The 19,261-nt window shown below is 44.6% G+C and overlaps 2 protein-coding genes across 3 annotated transcripts in view; one reads left to right on the top strand and one right to left on the bottom strand.

Annotated features, from left to right (window-relative positions):
* xpot (exportin, tRNA (nuclear export receptor for tRNAs)) overlaps positions 1 to 12,697 on the bottom strand; it is a 29,050-nt gene extending 16,353 nt beyond the window's left edge. The window contains exons 1-12 of the mRNA XM_080537491.1: positions 12,652 to 12,697; positions 11,593 to 11,749; positions 9,818 to 9,900; positions 9,556 to 9,612; positions 9,171 to 9,240; positions 8,276 to 8,530; positions 6,892 to 7,076; positions 3,813 to 3,981; positions 2,192 to 2,428; positions 1,771 to 1,809; positions 1,606 to 1,668; positions 1,056 to 1,180 (exon numbers count right to left, since the gene is read on the bottom strand). Coding sequence (XP_080393617.1) covers positions 1,056 to 1,180; positions 1,606 to 1,668; positions 1,771 to 1,809; positions 2,192 to 2,428; positions 3,813 to 3,981; positions 6,892 to 7,076; positions 8,276 to 8,530; positions 9,171 to 9,240; positions 9,556 to 9,612; positions 9,818 to 9,900; positions 11,593 to 11,679 — 1,370 coding nt within the window. The 5' untranslated portion in view covers positions 11,680 to 11,749; positions 12,652 to 12,697. The remainder of the gene's footprint in view (positions 1 to 1,055; positions 1,181 to 1,605; positions 1,669 to 1,770; positions 1,810 to 2,191; positions 2,429 to 3,812; positions 3,982 to 6,891; positions 7,077 to 8,275; positions 8,531 to 9,170; positions 9,241 to 9,555; positions 9,613 to 9,817; positions 9,901 to 11,592; positions 11,750 to 12,651) is intronic.
* A 983-nt stretch (positions 12,698 to 13,680) lies between these two features.
* On the top strand, positions 13,681 to 18,965 carry rpl18a (ribosomal protein L18a). Of its 2 annotated transcripts, XM_080537604.1 has the most exons (6): positions 13,681 to 13,724; positions 14,713 to 14,892; positions 15,383 to 15,512; positions 15,991 to 16,100; positions 18,735 to 18,876; positions 18,919 to 18,965. In XM_080537604.1, exons 1-5 carry the CDS (start codon positions 13,707 to 13,709, stop codon positions 18,825 to 18,827), a joined length of 531 nt encoding a protein of 176 aa, XP_080393730.1. In that variant the 5' UTR covers positions 13,681 to 13,706; the 3' UTR covers positions 18,828 to 18,876; positions 18,919 to 18,965. The 2 variants fall into 2 exon arrangements, with proteins under 2 accessions (XP_080393730.1, XP_080393729.1); XM_080537603.1 differs by lacking the exon at positions 18,919 to 18,965 and having other exon boundaries at positions 18,735 to 18,912.
* The last annotated feature ends 296 nt before the right edge of the window (positions 18,966 to 19,261 follow it).

The following is a 19,261-nucleotide window of genomic DNA, read 5'->3' as shown; positions in this document are numbered from 1 at the left end:
GGAGGAGGTGGTGTCAGAGAGAGGCTAGTCTAGGGAGGTGGAGGTGTCAGAGAGAGGCTAGTCTAGGGAGGAGGTGGTGTCAGAGGGAGGCTAGTCTAGGGAGGAGGAGGTGTCAGAGGGAGGCTAGTCTAGGGAGGAGGTGGTGTCAGAGGGAGGCTAGTCTAGGGAGGAGGAGGTGTCAGAGAGAGGCTAGTCTAGGGAGGAGGAGGTGTCAGAGAGAGGCTAGTCTAGGGAGGAGGAGGTGTCAGAGAGAGGCTAGTCTAGGGAGGAGGAGGTGTCAGAGAGAGGCTAGTCTAGGGAGGAGGAGGTGTCAGAGAGAGGCTAGTCTAGGGAGGAGGTGGTGTCAGAGAGAGGCTAGTCTAGGGAGGAGGAGGTGTCAGAGAGAGGCTAGTCTAGGGAGGAGGTGGTGTCAGAGAGAGGCTAGTCTAGGGAGGAGGAGGTGTCAGAGAGAGGCTAGTCTAGGGAGGTGGTGGTGTCAGAGAGAGGCTAGTCTAGGGAGGAGGTGGTGTCAGAGAGAGGCTAGTCTAGGGAGGAGGTGGTGTCAGAGAGAGGCTAGTCTAGGGAGGAGGTGGTGTCAGAGGGAGGCTAGTCTAGGGAGGAGGTGGTGTCAGAGGGAGGCTAGTCTAGGGAGGTGGAGGTGTCAGAGAGAGGCTAGTCTAGGGAGGTGGGGGTGTCAGAGAGAGGCTAGTCTAGGGAGGAGGTGGGGGTGTCAGAGGGAGGCTAGTCTAGGGAGGAGGTGGTGTCAGAGGGAGGCTAGTCTAGGGAGGTGGGGGTGTCAGAGGGAGGCTAGTCTAGGGAGGAGGTGGTGTCAGAGAAAGGCTAGTCTAGGGAGGTGGAGGTGTCAGAGGGAGGCTAGTCTAGGGAGGAGGTGGTGTCAGAGAGAGGCTAGTCTAGGGAGGTGGGGGTGTCAGAGGGAGGCTAGTCTAGGGAGGAGGTGGTGTCAGAGAGAGGCTAGTCTAGGGAGGTGGGGGTGTCAGAGAGAGGCTAGTCTAGGGAGGAGGTGGTGTCAGCGGGAGGCTAGTCTAGGGAGGTGGGGGTGTTAGAGGGTGTCTTACTGCATGGTGTTGCTGAACACGCGGCGCACGGCTTCCAGCAGCAGCTCTGGAGAGACCTGGGCCAGACGATCCAGCAGCATCTTCAGCTGCTTCCTGTACTCCACGAACATGGCCTCATCCTCCCCCTGAGAGAGAGAGAGAGAGAGAGAGAGAGAGAGAGAGAGAGAGAGAGAGAGAGAGAGAGAGAGAGAGAGAGAGAGAGAGAGAGAGAGAGAGAGAGAGAGAGAGAGAGAGAGAGAGAGAGAGAGAGAGAGAGAGAGAGAGAGAGAGAGAGAGAGGGGGGGGGGGAGAGAGTGTTAATAGAAAGCTTTTTTCATTGCACAAAATGTCAATTATTGACTTAACTAATATAGTGCAGAGGGTGAGTGAAATTTCCCAAATTGTCAACATTCTAGAGTGCCTTTATTCACCAAAAATGCATCGATTAGTAGCCAATCAAAGTATTGTTGCTAGGTAAACCACCACATAAAACACTTCAGGCAGTCTAGGTGGTGAGTCTTCCAGAATTCTTTGGCAGTTGGCAGTCTGGCAGAGTTAATAGCAGATTTACCTCATTGTCAAAGTTGTACTCATCGTCGTATGTCAGTTTCTTCATGACAGCAAGCATGATTGCCTGGTAAAAAAAAAGTCCAGTGAGTGTACTTGAGACCAGTTTAAAACCATAAGAAGCGTTACAAACAAGTATTTTCAACAGTTTCTTCTGATCAAACCTCACCTCGACGTTGTTCTTCTGCTGGTCTGTCAGTTGAGGAAGCTAGAAGACGAAGAATACATTTCACGTTATCGAACCAAACAGCTCATCAGTTCAATGTGACATCAGCTACAATCAACAATGAATACGGTGACTTATCGAATAATGAGTCTTTTGTGTGAACCGTTTCTACACCTTGGCTATGTCCCAGAACTCTTCAACGCCCTCCTCTTCTCCTCTCATTACCTGCATGCTATTAGGCCAGTCTGACCCCTTGGAAAATCAAGGAGATGGGGGGGGGGGGAAAAGAAATCCTTTCAATGACGAATGAACCTCAATTAGTCTGAAGTGGCTTTCTGGCCTTGACCCCCACCCCCCCGCTCCTCTGGGGATGCCCCCCCCCCACCACCACCTTCACTGATGTGCCCCTCCTGTGCACCCTCACCTGTTTGAGCACGTGCAGGTAGTCGTAGCAGAAGGCCACGATGTTGGCCGAGATGTCGTCGTCCTCGTGCACCAGCAGCTGCAGCAGCAGCGGGACCTTGGCCTCCAGTGCCCGCAGCGTCTCCGCGGCGACCTTGACGTCGCCCGACTTGGCCAGCTTGGTCCAGCTCAGCACCAGGGACTGGCCCATCCCGTTCACCAGGCGGGAGAACTTGGCCAGGAAGTCCACGTCCTCCTCCTGAGGAAGGCGGGAGGAGAAGAGGGAGAGAGATTTTTTTTTTTTATTATTATTATTTTTTCTGAGTGGGTCAGTCCCACTCATATTTTCTTTTTATTTATTTCTTTTAAAGTATTTTTTTCAGAGTGGGGCAGTCCCACTCATATTTTTTATTTTTATTATGACAGAGACAGTAGAGATTTGACAGGAAGGATGGGTGAGAGAGAGAGAAGGGATGACATGCAGGATATGTCCGCGGCCGGAATCGAACCGGGGACCCTGCGGTTACATGGTCAGCGCTTAACCCGCTACGCCACCTAAGCGCCCCTATATTTTCTTTTTATTGATAGAGACAGTAGAGATTTTGACAGGAAGGATGGGTGAGTGAGAGAGAGAGAGAGAGAAGGGATGACATGCAGGATATGTTCGCGGCCGGAATCGAACCGGGAACCCTGCGGTTACATGGTCAGCGCTTAGTCCACTACGCCACCTAAGCGCCCCTATATTTTCTTTTTATTGATAGAGACAGTAGAGATTTTGACAGGAAGGATGGGTGAGAGAGAGAGAGAAGGGATGACATGCAGGATATGTCCGTGGCCGGAATCGAAACGGGAACCCTGCGGTTACATGGTCGACGCTTAACCCGCTACGCCACCTAAGCGCCCCAGAGAGAAACATTTTTAACGGCCGTCCAGGAAGTGGAGGAAGGTGAGGAGGAAGAGGATACGTGATCCCTTCCGTGGCCTCTCGTTGAACTGAAGGAAGGAAGCTGAGCGCGTGGCTCTCGAAAGACATCGGAAAGCTCCAGATAACAGTGACATCTGTGGACCAGATGCACTATGCGACAGCACGTGAGGAACACATTGAGGAAAGGTTGAGTAACGTGCACTGAAAGTATATTTTATACAGACAGATATAGTGAAGGCAGACAGGAAAGCAAGGAGAAGAAGGGAGAGAGGGCATGTCAGCAGGGCATGGGCCGGATTCAAACCCATGCCGACATGCCGACATGGGCAATAATATAACATATTATGTGTGCACTGTAGACTAGACCACTGGACCACCCCAGGCCACACATGCACTGAAAGTAAGCCAGTGAAGTATAGTAGTAGGCATGACCAACGGAGTTAGGTGCAGGTTAACTTTGGTAAACAAACACTCCAAATTGATAATGAATAGTTAACATTAACAAACATTAATAGAGTTAAACTAAAACTTTGTTTAAAAAAAATAATAATTTGAGTTAAACTTCCATATAATGATGATCTCCCCCACCCCCAGTAGAACAAGAGAGTCAGGAGCTGACAAGAGAGTGTGTGTGTGTGTGTGTGTGTGTGTGTGTGTGTGTGTGTGTGTGTGTGTGTGTGTGTGTGTGTGTGTGTGTGTGTGTGTGTGTTAAGCCCACCTGTTCCACGTTGAAGAAGCCAGCAGACTGCAGCACTTGGCACAGCGACTCCACCAGCTTGGTCTTATCCACGGGGTCCATGCCCTTGTTGACTATTTCAAACAGGCAGTCGCAGGCCTCCTCTCTGAGGTCCTCCACAGACATCTGACTCAGCAACAGGTTCACAAACCTGGAAATACATTTACATTTTTGGCACTTAGCAGACGCCTTTATCCAAAGCGACTTACAACAAATACAGTTGACACTGGGGAAACAGTTACAGGGGGGTAGTTGATGTCTCAGGAGGGACAGTTAAGGTGTAGCCTGAAGAGATGGAGGTCTTTAGGAGGGACAGTTAAGGTGTAGCCTGAAGAGATGGAGGTCTTTAGGAGGGACAGTTAAGGTGTAGCCTGAAGAGATGGAGGTCTTCAGTCTACGGCGGAATATGGGGAGCGATTCTGCAGTCAGGGCATCACATTTACCTTTAAGTTTACATTAGGGATGCAACCTCAGCAAATATTTTTAAGTCAAGACTAAAAACCCATCTTTTTAATACAGCCTTTAAATTACTAAATAATTAAATTATGATTATGTAATGATTAAAGCACTTTGAGTTGCAACTTTTGCAGGAAAAGTGCCATACAAATAAAAATTATTATTATTATTATTATTATTATTATTATTATTATTATCATCATTTGTCCACATTCAAGTCAACGTAGTAACTCTAGTCAGTTGTTGTGGTATAAAACATATCTATACTATAAGACCATAGACATTATCTATTAAATATGACAATGTAAAGAAATTATATATATTTTAAATATATATATATATATATAAATTGTATTTATTAAAAACACTAGCACCAAGACTTATAACAACTATAAGACATTCATCAGACACTCCCTTGCGACTCAACATCGTCAGTCAAACGCAGTAACAGTAACATACAGTAACATGTATGTGGGACTGTTTAGCTTCAGGCTATGCCGAAGACCTGACGCATATCTCATATCTCGTGTGAAATCAACGGTATGTCATAAGCATAAGCAACAACTGAGACAGCGCTTTCATTTCCTCTGGTCACACAGAATAGGGTCGGAGCACATTCCTTGAATGTTTACACATAACTAACAATTAGCATACACAGTTCTGTGGTCCTTCTGGTTTCAACAAGGCCCTAAAAAAACAGCTTGTGGAAACAATGCTTAGATATACTATCTATCTATCTATCTGTCAATCTTGGGTGGTCGCATTCAAATCCACATGTACCTGCTTGTACTTGAATCGTGAAATGTATTCTCACAAGCATGTGACTTCCAAATGTAGGAGTCACAGGTACCAGACACAGTGTGCACTAATGTCACAGAGGACCTTAGATTCCCTGCCAGCCACTGGTCACAATTAGGGGTGGGACGATTAGAAAATGTCATGTCACGATTATCGTGGGCAAAATAATCGCGATCCACGATATTATCGCGAGAATTAAAAAATAAAATAAAATATATATATATTTTTTTTAATGCCAATAAAACACACTGTAATCACTTTAACTTATATTTTGTTGTATTTTTAGGACATTTTAAGTCAGTAATTCAAATTCAGATTCTAGTGGCACATATCTCTGGCCATAATCCGGGTCCTTAAGAAAGAGCAATTCCTTTTCGGCCAATCAGCACCTTTCATTAACGTACCCAAGGAAGTTTAAAGAACGCACTCCCAGTGTTGCCAACTTCCAGAGCCCCTTGGCGACTTAATTAGTCAAAAGCGACCAGCGACAAATCTAACTTCCTTTTCTGGTCATTTGGGGAATTACTGTAAAGCATCTAACATATCCTGTATTCCACGGTTCACGTTACAACCGAGCTCAGGAGAGACGAGTAGGGATACAGCCTATGGCGAGCGAGGGTTGCCGTCTCCTCTCTCCCTCAACACTCACTCCCGCGGCCAGTCTGATAGCAGCTGCGGGGAGCGTACCGTTGTCCCCCGGGTCCTCGCAGGGGGTTCGGGCAAAGTTCGGGAAATAACGGACGGTTGTCATGTGTTTATACAGCATGGATGTTACGTGCCTAATGCCTTTGATGCGCACACTTGCTACTTGCCGCTTTAATCATTGTATTTAGCCTATAGCACAAGTCATGCATTGAATGTAACCTCAAGTGCTGAACAGTATTAAGTAAACCACAATATATTTGCTAAAGCTTAGGGGCGACCGTGCCTTTTGCAGCCATAGACTGTCACTGCCTGGTAATAACAAGGAAGGCCAATGACAGTATCCCGTCTAAAGTTTTTCACCAGCCATGGTGAGTAGGCTAGCATACGTTACCTAGGGACTGACTGACAAGGCTGATTTGACAGTAACGTTACCCATGCAGGCTGGACAATAGCGCGAGACAAGTTCTGTGAGGATATTCGCGCGCGGCTCATGTGAGGAATTGCAATTATATTACAGTAACAGTCGCTAACTTGACTGCAAAAGTAATGTAGCCTAGGCTGAAAAATAGCGCCAGACATTTGTTAAACACAGTTTATTCATAACATACGATTATGACGATTATTCAAATAATTAAAATTCTCCACGATTAAGTTATCGCGGGTGTTTTTATCGCGATTAACGATAAAAACGATAATCGTCCCATCCCTAGTCACAATGAACCCTAATTCACCCTGCACCCTACTTCACCCTGAAGCCTAATTCACCCTGCACCCCCCTCCCCCCCGTGCCAGCGCCGGACGACTGGCAGGCCCACACCTTCTGAAACATCAAATTCAAGCACCTTTCAAGCACCTTTCAAGGACTTTCAAGACTCAATTCCCTCAAATTCAAGGACCCAACACGGCATAGTTTGAGTAGTTGACGAGCTAAGTAAAACATTTTTGAATATATCGATTTTTTTAGAGAGATAGAGAGAGGAAATCAAGCACTTTCAATGACCATGTCTATATTTAAGACCTTGATTTATTTTTCTCAAATTCACAAACTTTCAAGGATTTCAAGGACCCGTGGGAACCCTGCCCCCCGCCCCCCCGGGGCCAGCGCAGGACAACTGGGGACGGGTTGGTCCCTGTGGTGTGTCAACGCCCCCCCCTGACTGACCTGTCGTTGGCGATGAGGTTGAGGTCTATCCAGGACACGTAGGCCCCCACCACCTCCAGGCACTGGCAGGTCAGCTCCGGGTGAGACTGCTGGTAGGCCTGCAGGATCTGGAACCAGGACTCCACCAGGTTGGGGATACACTGCTCCCGCATGCCGTCCTTGATCAGGGTGTTCCTGCGCACATCCTGGTGGGGGACAGGAAGTAGGAAGTGGCGGTCATGAGGCAGGATGGAGTCGAGTGGATATTAGGGGGTGATTTGTGAAATTGATAGAAATTCACTAGGCATCTGAAACTGGGAGGGAGGGGAGGGGAGGTGGGGGGGGGGGGGGCACGCGCGCATGCACACACACGCACACACACGCGCACGCACGCACGGACACACACAGACACACACAGACACACACACACACACACACACACATACAGTTGGGGATATAAGTATTCAACACATCAAGAATGTTTTAATTTCAACATATATATTTCTATTGCAGCTATTCACATAAAATGTAGACCGTGACATAAATTTAGGGAGACATTGGTGATAATAACTCAATAAAACTACACAGCTAAAGAAATTGTAACGCTCCCTAAAAAGACGTATGTGCTACAATGTTCAGTAGCAAACTTCAAACGAGTTTCAACATGTCTTTTCTTCTCGCTGCTCAACAATCTTGTTGCGAAGGTCTTGGGAGAGCTCTTTGTCTCTACCCGTGATGAGATGTTTCTGGCAGGAAAGCTTGGTGACAAATTATTTGTTTACTTGCATTCAGAGATGGGAAACCCTTTTTCAAAGAGTGGATGTACTTACCCACCAACATGCACTAACCCAGGTGATTATAATTAGCACAGGTAGGAGAACTCATTAGTGGCATAAGCTGGTTTAGCGCTTTTTCTTACTGTGTTCTGTAAGAAAGAAACTTTTTTCCTGTGTCATTCCACTTTATTGCACATAGCTTTTTTTTATGGATTGGAATGCTACAATTGCTTTAGCGGTGTAGTTTTATTGAGTTAATACCAATGTCTGGTCTAAATTTCATGTGAATAGCTGCAATGGAAATATGTTGAATTAAAAAAAAATTATGGTGGCCCAGTGGTCTAGCACCACGGTCTACAGTGCACGCACACATATGCCCATGTCGGCATGGGTTCGAATCCGGCCCATGCCCTGCTGACATGCCCTCTCTCCCTTCTTCTCCTTACTTTCCTGTCTGTCTTCACTGTATCTGTCAAATAAAATAAAAAAGTGGGACTGGCCCACTCAGAAAAAGAAAGAAAGAAAATTGTTGATGTGTTGAATACTTATTTTCCCGACTGCAGCTTCTCTCCAGTCAGGGTGCAGAGTGTTACACAAACTTAATTTGTTAACCTCTGAGATTTGGTAACCAAGAGACCATAGGGAGGGGGTATTTGGGTCCTTGCCTCGGCTGAGTGTAGGATGTCCCGGTCCACCACCTCGGCATCGATGGCCATGAGCGTCCTCAGGTAGACGTCCACGCCGTGGGGGTTGAGCCCCACCAGGGACAAGATGTCGAAGAAGAACTTGGGCCAGTGAGTCAAGTACTCCATGACGAAGGTCAAGGCAAACACCTGGGCCGCCTTGTTACGGATGAAGGGCTTCTCTGGCTGGGTGTTCATCAGCTTGAGGGGGGGAGAGAGAGAGAGAAAGAGAGAGAGAGAGAGAGAGAGAGAGAGAGAGAGAGAGAGAGAGAGAGAGAGAGAGAGAGAGAGAGAGAGAGAGAACGATGTGTAAGATGAGTGTACAATGAGAGTACGATGTGAGAGAGAGAAAGAGAGAGAAAGATAGAGAGAGCGTTGTGTACAATGAGAGTACGATAAGAGAGAGAGAGAGAGAGAGAGAGAAAGAGAGAGAGAGAGAGAAAGAGAGAGAGAGAGAGAAAGAGCGTTGTGTACAATGAGAGTACGATAAGAGAGAGAGAGAGAGAGAGAGAGAGAGAGAGAGAGAGAGAGAGAGAGAGAGAGAGAGAGAGAGAGAGACACAGGATGATGATCATAAACAACAGGTCTCGGAGGGAGCTCCAAGATTAAATGTGTGCAAAACTACTTTTTCCTGATTGTTCTGATGTTTAGATATCAAATGAATGTACAATATCAACCCTGATGATCACGTGGGTGTTTGTATTGTTTCATCTTGGTTATCTGCTGCATGGAGAATGCTATGTTGGTCTACCTGTTATTTTGTATTTGTGTTGTGTACTGTATATGTTAATGAAAACACAGACACAAACACACAGACACAGAGACAGACACAGAGACAGACCTGGCACTGGAGCCATTTCATCAGGGTTTCTCTGATGAGCTGCTGTTGGGCAGCATTCAGAGCTGCATGTCTGTGACAAAACAAATACACATTGTCTCCATCTGAATGGAACATCACACAAAGACAGGTCTGGATAACACCGTCATGGGCAAGCCTTACTGCAAGAGAGTATCAGCCCTCGGACTCTCCCGTGAGAGTGAAAATAATGTCGAAAAACCATGCGTCACGTGAGACAGAAGGTTACCTATAGACGGTATAACAAAATACATCTACGACGTAGCTTTAATCTGCTGTTATAAGAAACAGGTGTCTATTCAAAACTATCGATAACAAGGTAACATTTTAGATTATAAAAGCAACGCACTCTCTCGAAAGTCACATTTACCTGTACTTGATCTGGTGTTCTAGCACTTGGAAGCAGAAGAACTTCACGTGGTCATCACTGGAAACACAGAGGGACATTTACAGTCCTGTTAGGTCAGTTTAACACAGACAGATCATCTGAGCTGCAACATTTGCAGGAAAAGCGCTATACGAATAAAAGTTATTATTATTATCTAAAGTATGCAGTATAATACAAGGGAATCCTAAGACAACTAGTCTTCCTTACAGGTACAGAAACGACCCTGTTATGTACTAAAGCTTACCTGTAGATCCCTTTAGCCAGGGCCCCTGCGCACACCTCCCAAGCATCCTGCGACTCCTTCAGTTGCTCAAAATAGGCCATCGCCTGAAGTAAGGCGGGGCAGTGGGGTAAAGAAAGAGAAACAGAGTGAGACAGAGAAAGAAGGATGCAGGAAACCAAAGCAGGCTACTAAACTGGATCTTGGACATAACTACCACATTCTACGGCCGCCCACACAGATCCCTCTGAGAGAAGAATATGGCATGGTTGCTGTCCGTCTGTCTCATGGCATTAAGTTGATGTGGGCGTTTTAAAAAAACGAAATATATGTATTGTAAACATGTTTTCGACTTAAACGTTTTGGTTCTGTTCTTGCATTCAGCCGCAGCCACTTGTTGGATAAATTACAATTTCAGTTGTAAATGAGGAAAAGCCATGGTAGGCAGAGTGTGAACTAGGGTAACTGGTTTTCACAAACATCTTACAAGTAAGAAGAAGAAGAAGAATGCTTTATTTGCCATGCAATAAACTTTTTTTGCTCTAGGCACAGGGTTAGCCATAGTCGTCGCCACTGGACCAATTAGGGGTTAAGCCTTGCTCAAGGGCACATGTAGCTCCCTCCTGAGGCAGGGATCGAACCAGCGACCCTCCGATTCCTAGCCAGCCTCTCTAATCTCTAGGCTACCAGACCCCCTTCCCCCATGTTACACCTGAAACCCTGCACACTCTGATACTTGCTGTCAAGAGTCCAATCACAGATCATTCATTCAAACATCAAAGCAAAGCGGTAGGCAGCTAGTCAAACCAGTTACGAATTCAACGTATGATATCAAATGAGGCTGATAAAGCCTACATTCCACAGCCAATAGCAACGTTTTGTCACACACAAACAAACAAAATGGACACAGCTGTAATGACAGCAGCACCATTTATGATGATGATTGGTTGAAATCAAGACAGATCTCTAGCCACAATAAGAATTTAAAAAGCCATGCCAATCCTGGAGTACCAAGGTTTATTTCTAGCATCCTACCATCCTTCCCTTCCTGAGAAAAACTCCATCAGCACATGACCAACCATGAGCTCTGAGATTATTAATCTTAATAATAATAATAATTAATCATTAATATCTTCTGCTTGTTTATAAAGCTCTCACTGGCACAGCACCAGAATATCTGAAAGACCTTGTGCTAGCATATCAGCCCAATAGAGCTCTCAGGTCTTCTGATGCTGGCTTTCTCTGTGTACCACATGTACAAAAGAAGAGATTTGGTGAGGCTGCATTCTCATTTTATGCACCCAAATTGTGGAATGCACTGCCAGTTTACATTAGGGATGCAACCTCAGCAAATATGTTCAAGTCAAGACTAAAAACCCCTCTTTTTAATATTGCCTTTAAATGACTAAATAATTAAATGATGATTATATAATGATTAACACACTTTGAGCTGCAACATTTGCAGGAAAAGTGCTATACAAATAAAAGTTATTATTGTTATTATTATTAGGAGCCCCTACAATCTGGCTTCAGAGAACACCACAGCACGGAGACCTCCCTCATTAAGATCATCAACCATCTCTTCATCGCTGCTGACTCCGGCCGCTTCAGTATCCTCATCCTCCTGGACCTCTCTGCAGCTTTCGACACGGTCTCCCACACCATCCTCCTCAACCGCCTATCCGCCCTCCTAGGTGTCACCGGCACAGCCCTCTCCTGGTTCCTAACCATACATAACCCCGCCCCCCCCCCCCCCACCCCCCACAAAAACCCTATTTTCGTCTCTCTGGGACTCTTACCCTCTGCCTGTAGCAGGCATCAGCATTTGGGTTCAGCCCTAGCAGGGCCTGCTCATCCATGATTACAGCGACAGACTGGCAGGCCATTTGCGGGCTAGCTTGTCTTCTCCACTGCAGGTTCAGTCCTTTCTGCTACCCTGGAGCGGGCTTGGCGCATCTATCCACACAGAAACATACAAAGAATGGTGAAGTCAACAAGACTTAAAACCTTTTGGAAAGAAGAAGAAGAAAAAAAAAAGACAGTGGTTATCCAAATGTTAGCCATGATGACCTGCTGAATCATTGAAACTGACCAGTGAGTCAGGCGTGAGCCTGTCAACAATAATATCCTAATAACGTGTTGATCACGATAAGCCTATTATGATAGGTGCTTTGTTGAGACTTACTATCAGGTAAAAAAGCACACTGATATACGTTCTATTATGGGATTGGCTGGACATGGCCTGCCCCCAGGTGATCACACTGGCAACACAGACCTGCGTGGCACTGTGTCTGACATTGTGCGACACAATAAGAGGAACGCTGAATCAACACAAACAACCGTTCCCGTGTGTGGATGAGACACCCCTGGCTCCTACCCTCCTACCCTACCCTGTGGGAGGCCTCCTACCCTCCTACCCTACCCTGTGGGAGGCCTCTCTCTCTCCCCATGGGAGAACAAAAACAAGCTGGGCTCGCCGGCTCCCACCACAACAGCAGCCTACATCAGTGTTCACTGCACATAAAACCACGATGCAAACACGACCTCAATAATGTTTTATGTCTGTTTATGTTGACTATTAACTGCCCGACTGAGCACCGAGATATACAGTAAAGCTAAAGGAACTTAGTGTCAATTCGAGCAGTAGCTCACTGGTCCATCTGTCAAGCTGCTATAGCCACTCCTCACTCATAGAGTTGAGTCTGCTTTACCTGCAGAGAAGTTAAGATACGGGGGGGGGTTTAAACTTGATCATGTTAACTAAACCAGACAATGAGTTTTTTTTTTGGGGGGGGGGATAGTTAAAGGCTAAGCTAGAGGGACGACTTGTGGAAGCATAACACCCAAAGTCCACCGACCTGCTTTTCCTTCGCGCATCACCATCAGCACGCTTTTGACTCGCGATGAATGTGCCTTCTTCAAAAAGCTGCGAAAGATTTCGGGTGGGGGGGGGGCTTTAAAAGCGATGTATTCAGTAGTATTAAAGACATTTAAGTACATGAATAAGGTCTCACCTTAAAGTGATTACTTTATCGCATTGTCCACTACCGGCCTCGTCGGCACATCCCCAAAGAAGAGAGAGATTCAGCAGAAATGAAGTCCTAGGGTAGGCACTAGGCAGGTAGAGCTGGGCGGCAGCACAGAGGGACTCGGTGCGGCGTGTCCACTTAACGGAAACGGGGAACGTCACACTTACTGCTGGGGGTCACGACCGCAGGAAGGAATTCCACACTTGTCCACTTTTCTACATGATTGTGTTCTATTTTTGTATTTAATTAAAGCTGTTGTTTTATTTTATAAGCAGTATGGTAGCACTTCATTACTGCATATCATAGAATTATTATTATTAATGTTATTATATATGATGTTATATTCACCATCCATTCGAGGCAAGGCAAGGCAAGTTTATTTGTATAGCACATTTCATACAACATGCAACCGGGGCAATTCAAAGCGCTTTACGTACATTATTAAACATGCAGCAATAGGAGCATAGTAAGAAAATAAAAATGACAATGAATAAAAGCAAATATAAGAAGTAAATAGATAAAACATTCAAGAAGACAATAATTAACGGCTAAAATACAGTGATAGAAGTGGTTGTGTTTAATCATAACTGCTGCAAAACATGAAGGTTTTTTAGGTTAGATTTAAATATTTTCATATTTAACCCTTCATAGATATCGTTCTGGTCTCGGTCAGATGAATGTCTAGATAGAAAATAGCCATTGCCATAAATAATTATTACCACAGAATTAAATTATCTGAGAAGTTAGGAACACTTACCACCACTATTGCCGACCGGCCAATCAGATAAGTTAAAGTATTTGAACCCGCCCCTTTCTCAGGCTTTACGTCCGGAATCTCCGCCTGACGACTTCCTCTTTTCCAGTGGCAGTCAGCGAGAGACACCATGAAGGCGTCTGGCACAGTATGTACAATTCTCTATTAAACGTTTTAAAGGGCTAGAAAACCAAATGTTTCTGTCCAATCTGGTAGTTAACGTTACATAGGCTTGACTGGTACAGTTAAATGGTTAGAAATGAAGGTCCATCACTTAATTTCGGCATTTAGAAGCATGAAGCCACCGCGGCTAGAACATGGCGTCCGAAATCCGCGATCTTGCTACCATGTGGACGATAGAGAAACACAAGAGACCGCTTCATCTAAGAAAAAACATTTGTTGATACCAGCCACCTTCCCGATATAGTTTTGTTTTGTATCCTCTTGCCGCAATTGTACTGTAATGCCAGTGGAATTGTCACATTTAGCTTTTCACATGCAGAAATCGGCCACATGCCGCTGTCTGGCCTAGCTAGCAGACTTTTTTTTCTTCTTTTTCCAAACCTTTATTTAAACTCGTAAGTTACTGAGGTTGCCCTCATTTACAGTAGCAACGAGTGAAAGACAATAATTAGACCTGCTACGTTGTGGAGAGAAATCCATCGCCGCTCTGACAGACTCGATCAACCACGATGTTAATGATGCTAACCAACCTCACTCAAATCCTGAGCATGTCAACATTTGAAGAATACAGTCCGCCAGTTTTAACATAACCCATGTTGTCACTTGTGTGGAATGATGTGTTCGGTAAATAGCAGAACTTGTCATCCATCGGGTGAATGCCAATGGCCTGTCTTAACTCTTAAGTGATACTGTTGCGAACTTATTGACAGTGAAAAGCCATGCTATATTTTGTAGGAGGCAGTATGCACCCAAACCCAAAAATCATATTAAATGAATGGTATGATCTAGTCCGGTGTGCTAACATTAACCAACATGAACCTTGTCGCCTTTCTCTGATGCTGCTGTGCCGTTGAAAGTGAACTCAAGGTTCAACATTAACACTTAGAACATCTCAGTCTGTGTTTTGGACGTCTTGGTCTACTACGTTGTGCTAATTCTTTATCCTCTTTCAGCTTAGGGAGTACAAAGTGATTGGGCGCCTCCTGCCCTCTCCCAAGAACCCTACCCCTCCTCTGTACCGCATGAGGATCTTCGCCCCCAACCATGTGGTGGCCAAGTCCCGCTTCTGGTACTTCGTCTCCCAGCTGAGGAAGATGAAGAAGGCTTCTGGCGAGACCGTCTACTGTGGTCTGGTAAGTGTGTATGGGAGTGGTGGGATACAGTGATGGGATGGGGCCCAAAAGAATTGCGCCACCAAGATTCTATTTGAATTAAGACGACTGGGTGAGGTGCCTTTCTTAACCGGTTGAAGAGGAAAACCACTCTGCAGGATAAGTTACAGAGCAGCTTGTGCGGTGCTGTCCTGTCGTTCCCCCTGCGCACAGCCACATGATTCCTACCATCCCTGTTTGCCTGCGTCCCAAGGCAGATGGGGATGTTGGGCTCAGACACACCTAGCCCCTGTCAGATCTTAAGAGGCTGCTGTTATACTGTTAAAGGGATGGTAGTTTGGTGTAGTTAAACAGTGTTTCCATTTCAAATATATATTTAGTAAGGAGTCTGACCCAATGGGACTTAAAAAACATAAAATAATAATAATAATAATTACATCTCGATTTCTAGTATTACTAAGTTAACTCTATGGGATTTAATTCTAATGTCTTAATGATTTTTTTTTGTTAGGTGCACGAGAAGACACCCCTGAAGGTGAAGAACTTCGGCATCTGGCTGCGTTACGACTCCCGTAGTGGAACCCACAACATGTACAGAGAGTACAGGGACATGACCACCTCTGCAGCTGTCACACAGTGCTGTAAGTCACTCCCCAGTACAAGCCCATTCTGCACCCTGAAGTGGACTAGGCTACTATGTCGATCTCAGGGTTTACAATTGGGAGTGATCCTCCAAAACATGTTTCAAGTAGAACGAGAAGCTAGCACACAAACCCAAAGAGCATTATTCCTGTGTATAATGCCCTTGTCATGTGTTGCATAAATAAAATTAACTTTGTCGCCTTTCATGTGCCTGCGGTGCTAATGGAAGTGAAATTCAAGGTTCAACACGTCATGCCGTTAAAGCGATGCGAGGGCCGTTGGTTTTTGTACTTAGATGAAAAGTTTCAGCCCCCCAGTGGAACAGTTCCACAACAACTGGATTAAATAATTAATATTTCACCTGTTAATGAGCAGGATTGTGTGTACAGTAATCATGCGTCACCTGGAGACCAGTAGATGGGTGTTGTCAGTGTCAGCTGTGTTAGGTGATTAACGGTTGTCTTCTGTCCCCTTCAGACCGGGATATGGGAGCCCGCCATCGTGCCCGCGCCCACTCCATCCAGATCATGAAGGTCCAGGAGATCGCCGCCAACAAGTGTCGCAGACCTGCCATCAAGCAGTTCCACGTAAGTGACGACACATCTCTCACCATGTCTCCCCCCCAAGTTACTGCTAGCACCTTTCCAATAGACACGCTATATCCATATGTAGCAGTACCAGGCAGATGTCAACAGTGGCAAAATCAATGCAGTTTGTTGACAGGTGGGGAAGATGTTTACTGCCTCATCAGATCAGACGTCTCTAAAGGTGTTTTGGCTTGTGTACGCTAGGGATGGACGGTTTCCAATTATTGAAACCGAAAAACCGTCAAAGACTAAAACCGGGGTTTTCCGGTTAACCGGGGGGGAAAAAAGAGCGCCAATTTCAAATAATTGAGCCCTACTGCTACAATACACTCATGTCGAACACCATTAAAACACCGTAAGCACAGTCGCAACACATTTAGGCTACTTAGTTTCACAAATATAAGTGGAAAGGCAGACTTTTGTAAGCTACACCATACATGAAAACACATGAACACTTAACACACCAGCTCCGCTGATCCAGGGTGCACGCCTGCACGGAAGATCATCTCTTGGAACAGCGTCTTCATTGAATGAACTGCTTTCTCAATATCTTGGTTCTTAGACAAAGTTTCAGCTGCTGCTCAATGTATTTAAATATTTGAATACTGCTCAATAATCACTGAAATATTAGACTTAGAATTATGCAGTGAACATACTTAAAGCTTTTCATAAAAACCACATGCCGCGAGACTGACTCGTCCTGAACTGTCGTAAGTCAATCAACAAAGAATGCCCCATCAAAATAAAAGTGCCCATGGTAGAGCTGTCAAAATAGAGCTTTCAAAATAAATGTACTAATACAGATAGAGATAAATACAGAACTACCTTTGCGCGTATCTTCTGAGACATGCGTTCTGTCATCACTTTCAGTAGCGCCTTCACACACAGTGGCGCTGTGCACAAACACTCTTGATCCGTATAGCTCTTGTTTTATTATATTGTGGTTTAGTAAATACTGCACTTGGAGTTACATTCAATGCATGATTTGTGCTATAGAACATAAATAAAGTTTGATTGATTGATATCGAATCACATTTTATTTCTATAGCGCATTTCTCACAAAAGTGACCCAATGCGCTTTACAGAGCAGCGAAAATGATCTTATTAAATGTAAGCGAGTAATTGTAAAAAACCTTTCCTATCTACCAATAACTGAAGGCAACTATCTTTCCCATAGAGTGATTCGTTACCCTTAAATATAATCCCAATTAGATATTAATCCTCAGTTATTCTTCACAACTGACCAAACCTCTCACTCATTGCGCGGCAGATTCAGACTGTATCATTGTTATTTTCACACACGACAAACATGTGACATGTTCCAGTTTTATTCTTTGAACAACATAGAATATACAATAGAATAGAAAACGTAAACAAAAACATCTATAAATATAAATACAAACGAGTGCAAATTGAGTGCAAGCAGGTAAAACAATTGTGCAAAGACATCACGGATCACATTAATTCTAATTCACAACGGCTTATATAATAATAATAATATAGAATAGAATAGCAAACGTAAATAACAACATCTATAAATATAAATACATACGAGTGCAAATTGAGTGCAAGCAGGTAAAACAATTGTGCAAAGATATCACTGATCACTTTCATTCTAATTCTAATTCACAACCTATGGCTAATAACTAAATAACAAAAACCGGCAGTAACAAAAAATGAGCATAAAAGCTATTAAAGGCTATTAAATAGTCCGTTAATCGAGGTTCTTCGCAAGAAACACAAGCATGTTCACCTTTTCAGGATTCAGCTGCGCTCGGAACGGACTTACAATTTTGCCTGCTGCGCTGAACACCCGCTCTGAAGGTGAACTTGAATGAATGAATGGTCTTGTGGCACACAAATATTTTCGGGCCACCCGCGACATCAGTGGAAAACGGGAAAAAAACAAAAACAAATCCGGTTTCAGACGGTTTTGATAAAAAAACGTTTCTATTTTTATAAACCCCGGTTTTCGGTATAACCGAAAAACCGTCCATCCCTAGTGTACGCCCAACTATAGACATGCCTGTTATGAGCAGGCTCCTCATTTCAGTTGGTTTCTCTCTGGACTGATGACATTAGTCAACTCAGGTTAAAACCCTCTAGACCAGTGGTTTTCAACCCTCTCCTCAGGAACCACCAGCTGTTCCACATGTTTGATCTGTTCCACCACCAGCACAGCTGATTCAACTAATCAAGTACAAATCATAAGTGCTTTGCACTTGATTAGTTGAATCAGGGGTGCTGGTGGAATGATGTGTTAGGTAAATAACAGAATTTGTCATCCATCGGGTGAATGCCAGTGGCCTATCTTAACAGTGATACTGTTGCGAACTTATTGACAGTGAAAAGCCATGCTATATTTTAGGGGATGTATTGTAGCAGGCAGTATGCACCCATAACCCAAAGATCATATTAAATTAATGGTATGATCTTGTCTGGTGTGCTAACATTAACCAACATGAACCTTGTCGCCTTTCCCTGATGCTGCTGTGCCGTTGAAAGTGAACTCAAGGTTCAACATAAACACTTAGAACATCTTAGTCTGTGTTTTGGTCATGTTGTCTTTGTAACTTCTGGATTGGGTGACAGCGGGTAAATATTGACTGACACCTTCTCTTTGACCCTCCTCAGGACTCCAAGATCAAGTTCCCCCTGCCCCACAGGGTCCTGCGTCGCCAGCACAAGCCCCGCTTCACCACCAAGAGACCAAACACCTTCTTCTAAAGGAAATGTCTGTTTTCACATTGTGCGGGAAAATAAAATTTCCAATGAAATGTCTGTTCACATTGTACGGGAAAATAAAATTTCCAATGAATTCGAAAATGTCATGTCTCGTTAATGAACTCTGGCAAAGTCCAGTTTTTAGTTATCACTGATTCTTGGAAGTTTCCTAAATGTTAAAATGAGGATGTGTGAATGGAAAGGATAAAATGTCTTGCTATGCGTTTTGCTGGATTATTGTTAATCTGAGAGAGAGCTGTCACACATACTATTTGACTTTCAGATGATAAGAAAGTTGTTTATGCTACTGAAGTTAAGAGGGTGGGAGGAGCCTGATGGACATGAGCAGCGTACTGTTGTTAAACAGCAGGACCATGCTAGGAACACATTTAATTTGATATATCAGCCAAGTAGAATATGGCCATATTAGACATTGC

Source organism: Nansenia antarctica, assembly GCF_963989245.1.
Source record: "Nansenia antarctica genome assembly, chromosome: 8".
In the NCBI taxonomy this organism is placed as follows: domain Eukaryota; kingdom Metazoa; phylum Chordata; class Actinopteri; order Argentiniformes; family Microstomatidae; genus Nansenia; species Nansenia antarctica.
Note: the sequence above shows the minus strand (reverse complement) of the source record. Positions and strands in the feature narration are given on the sequence as shown.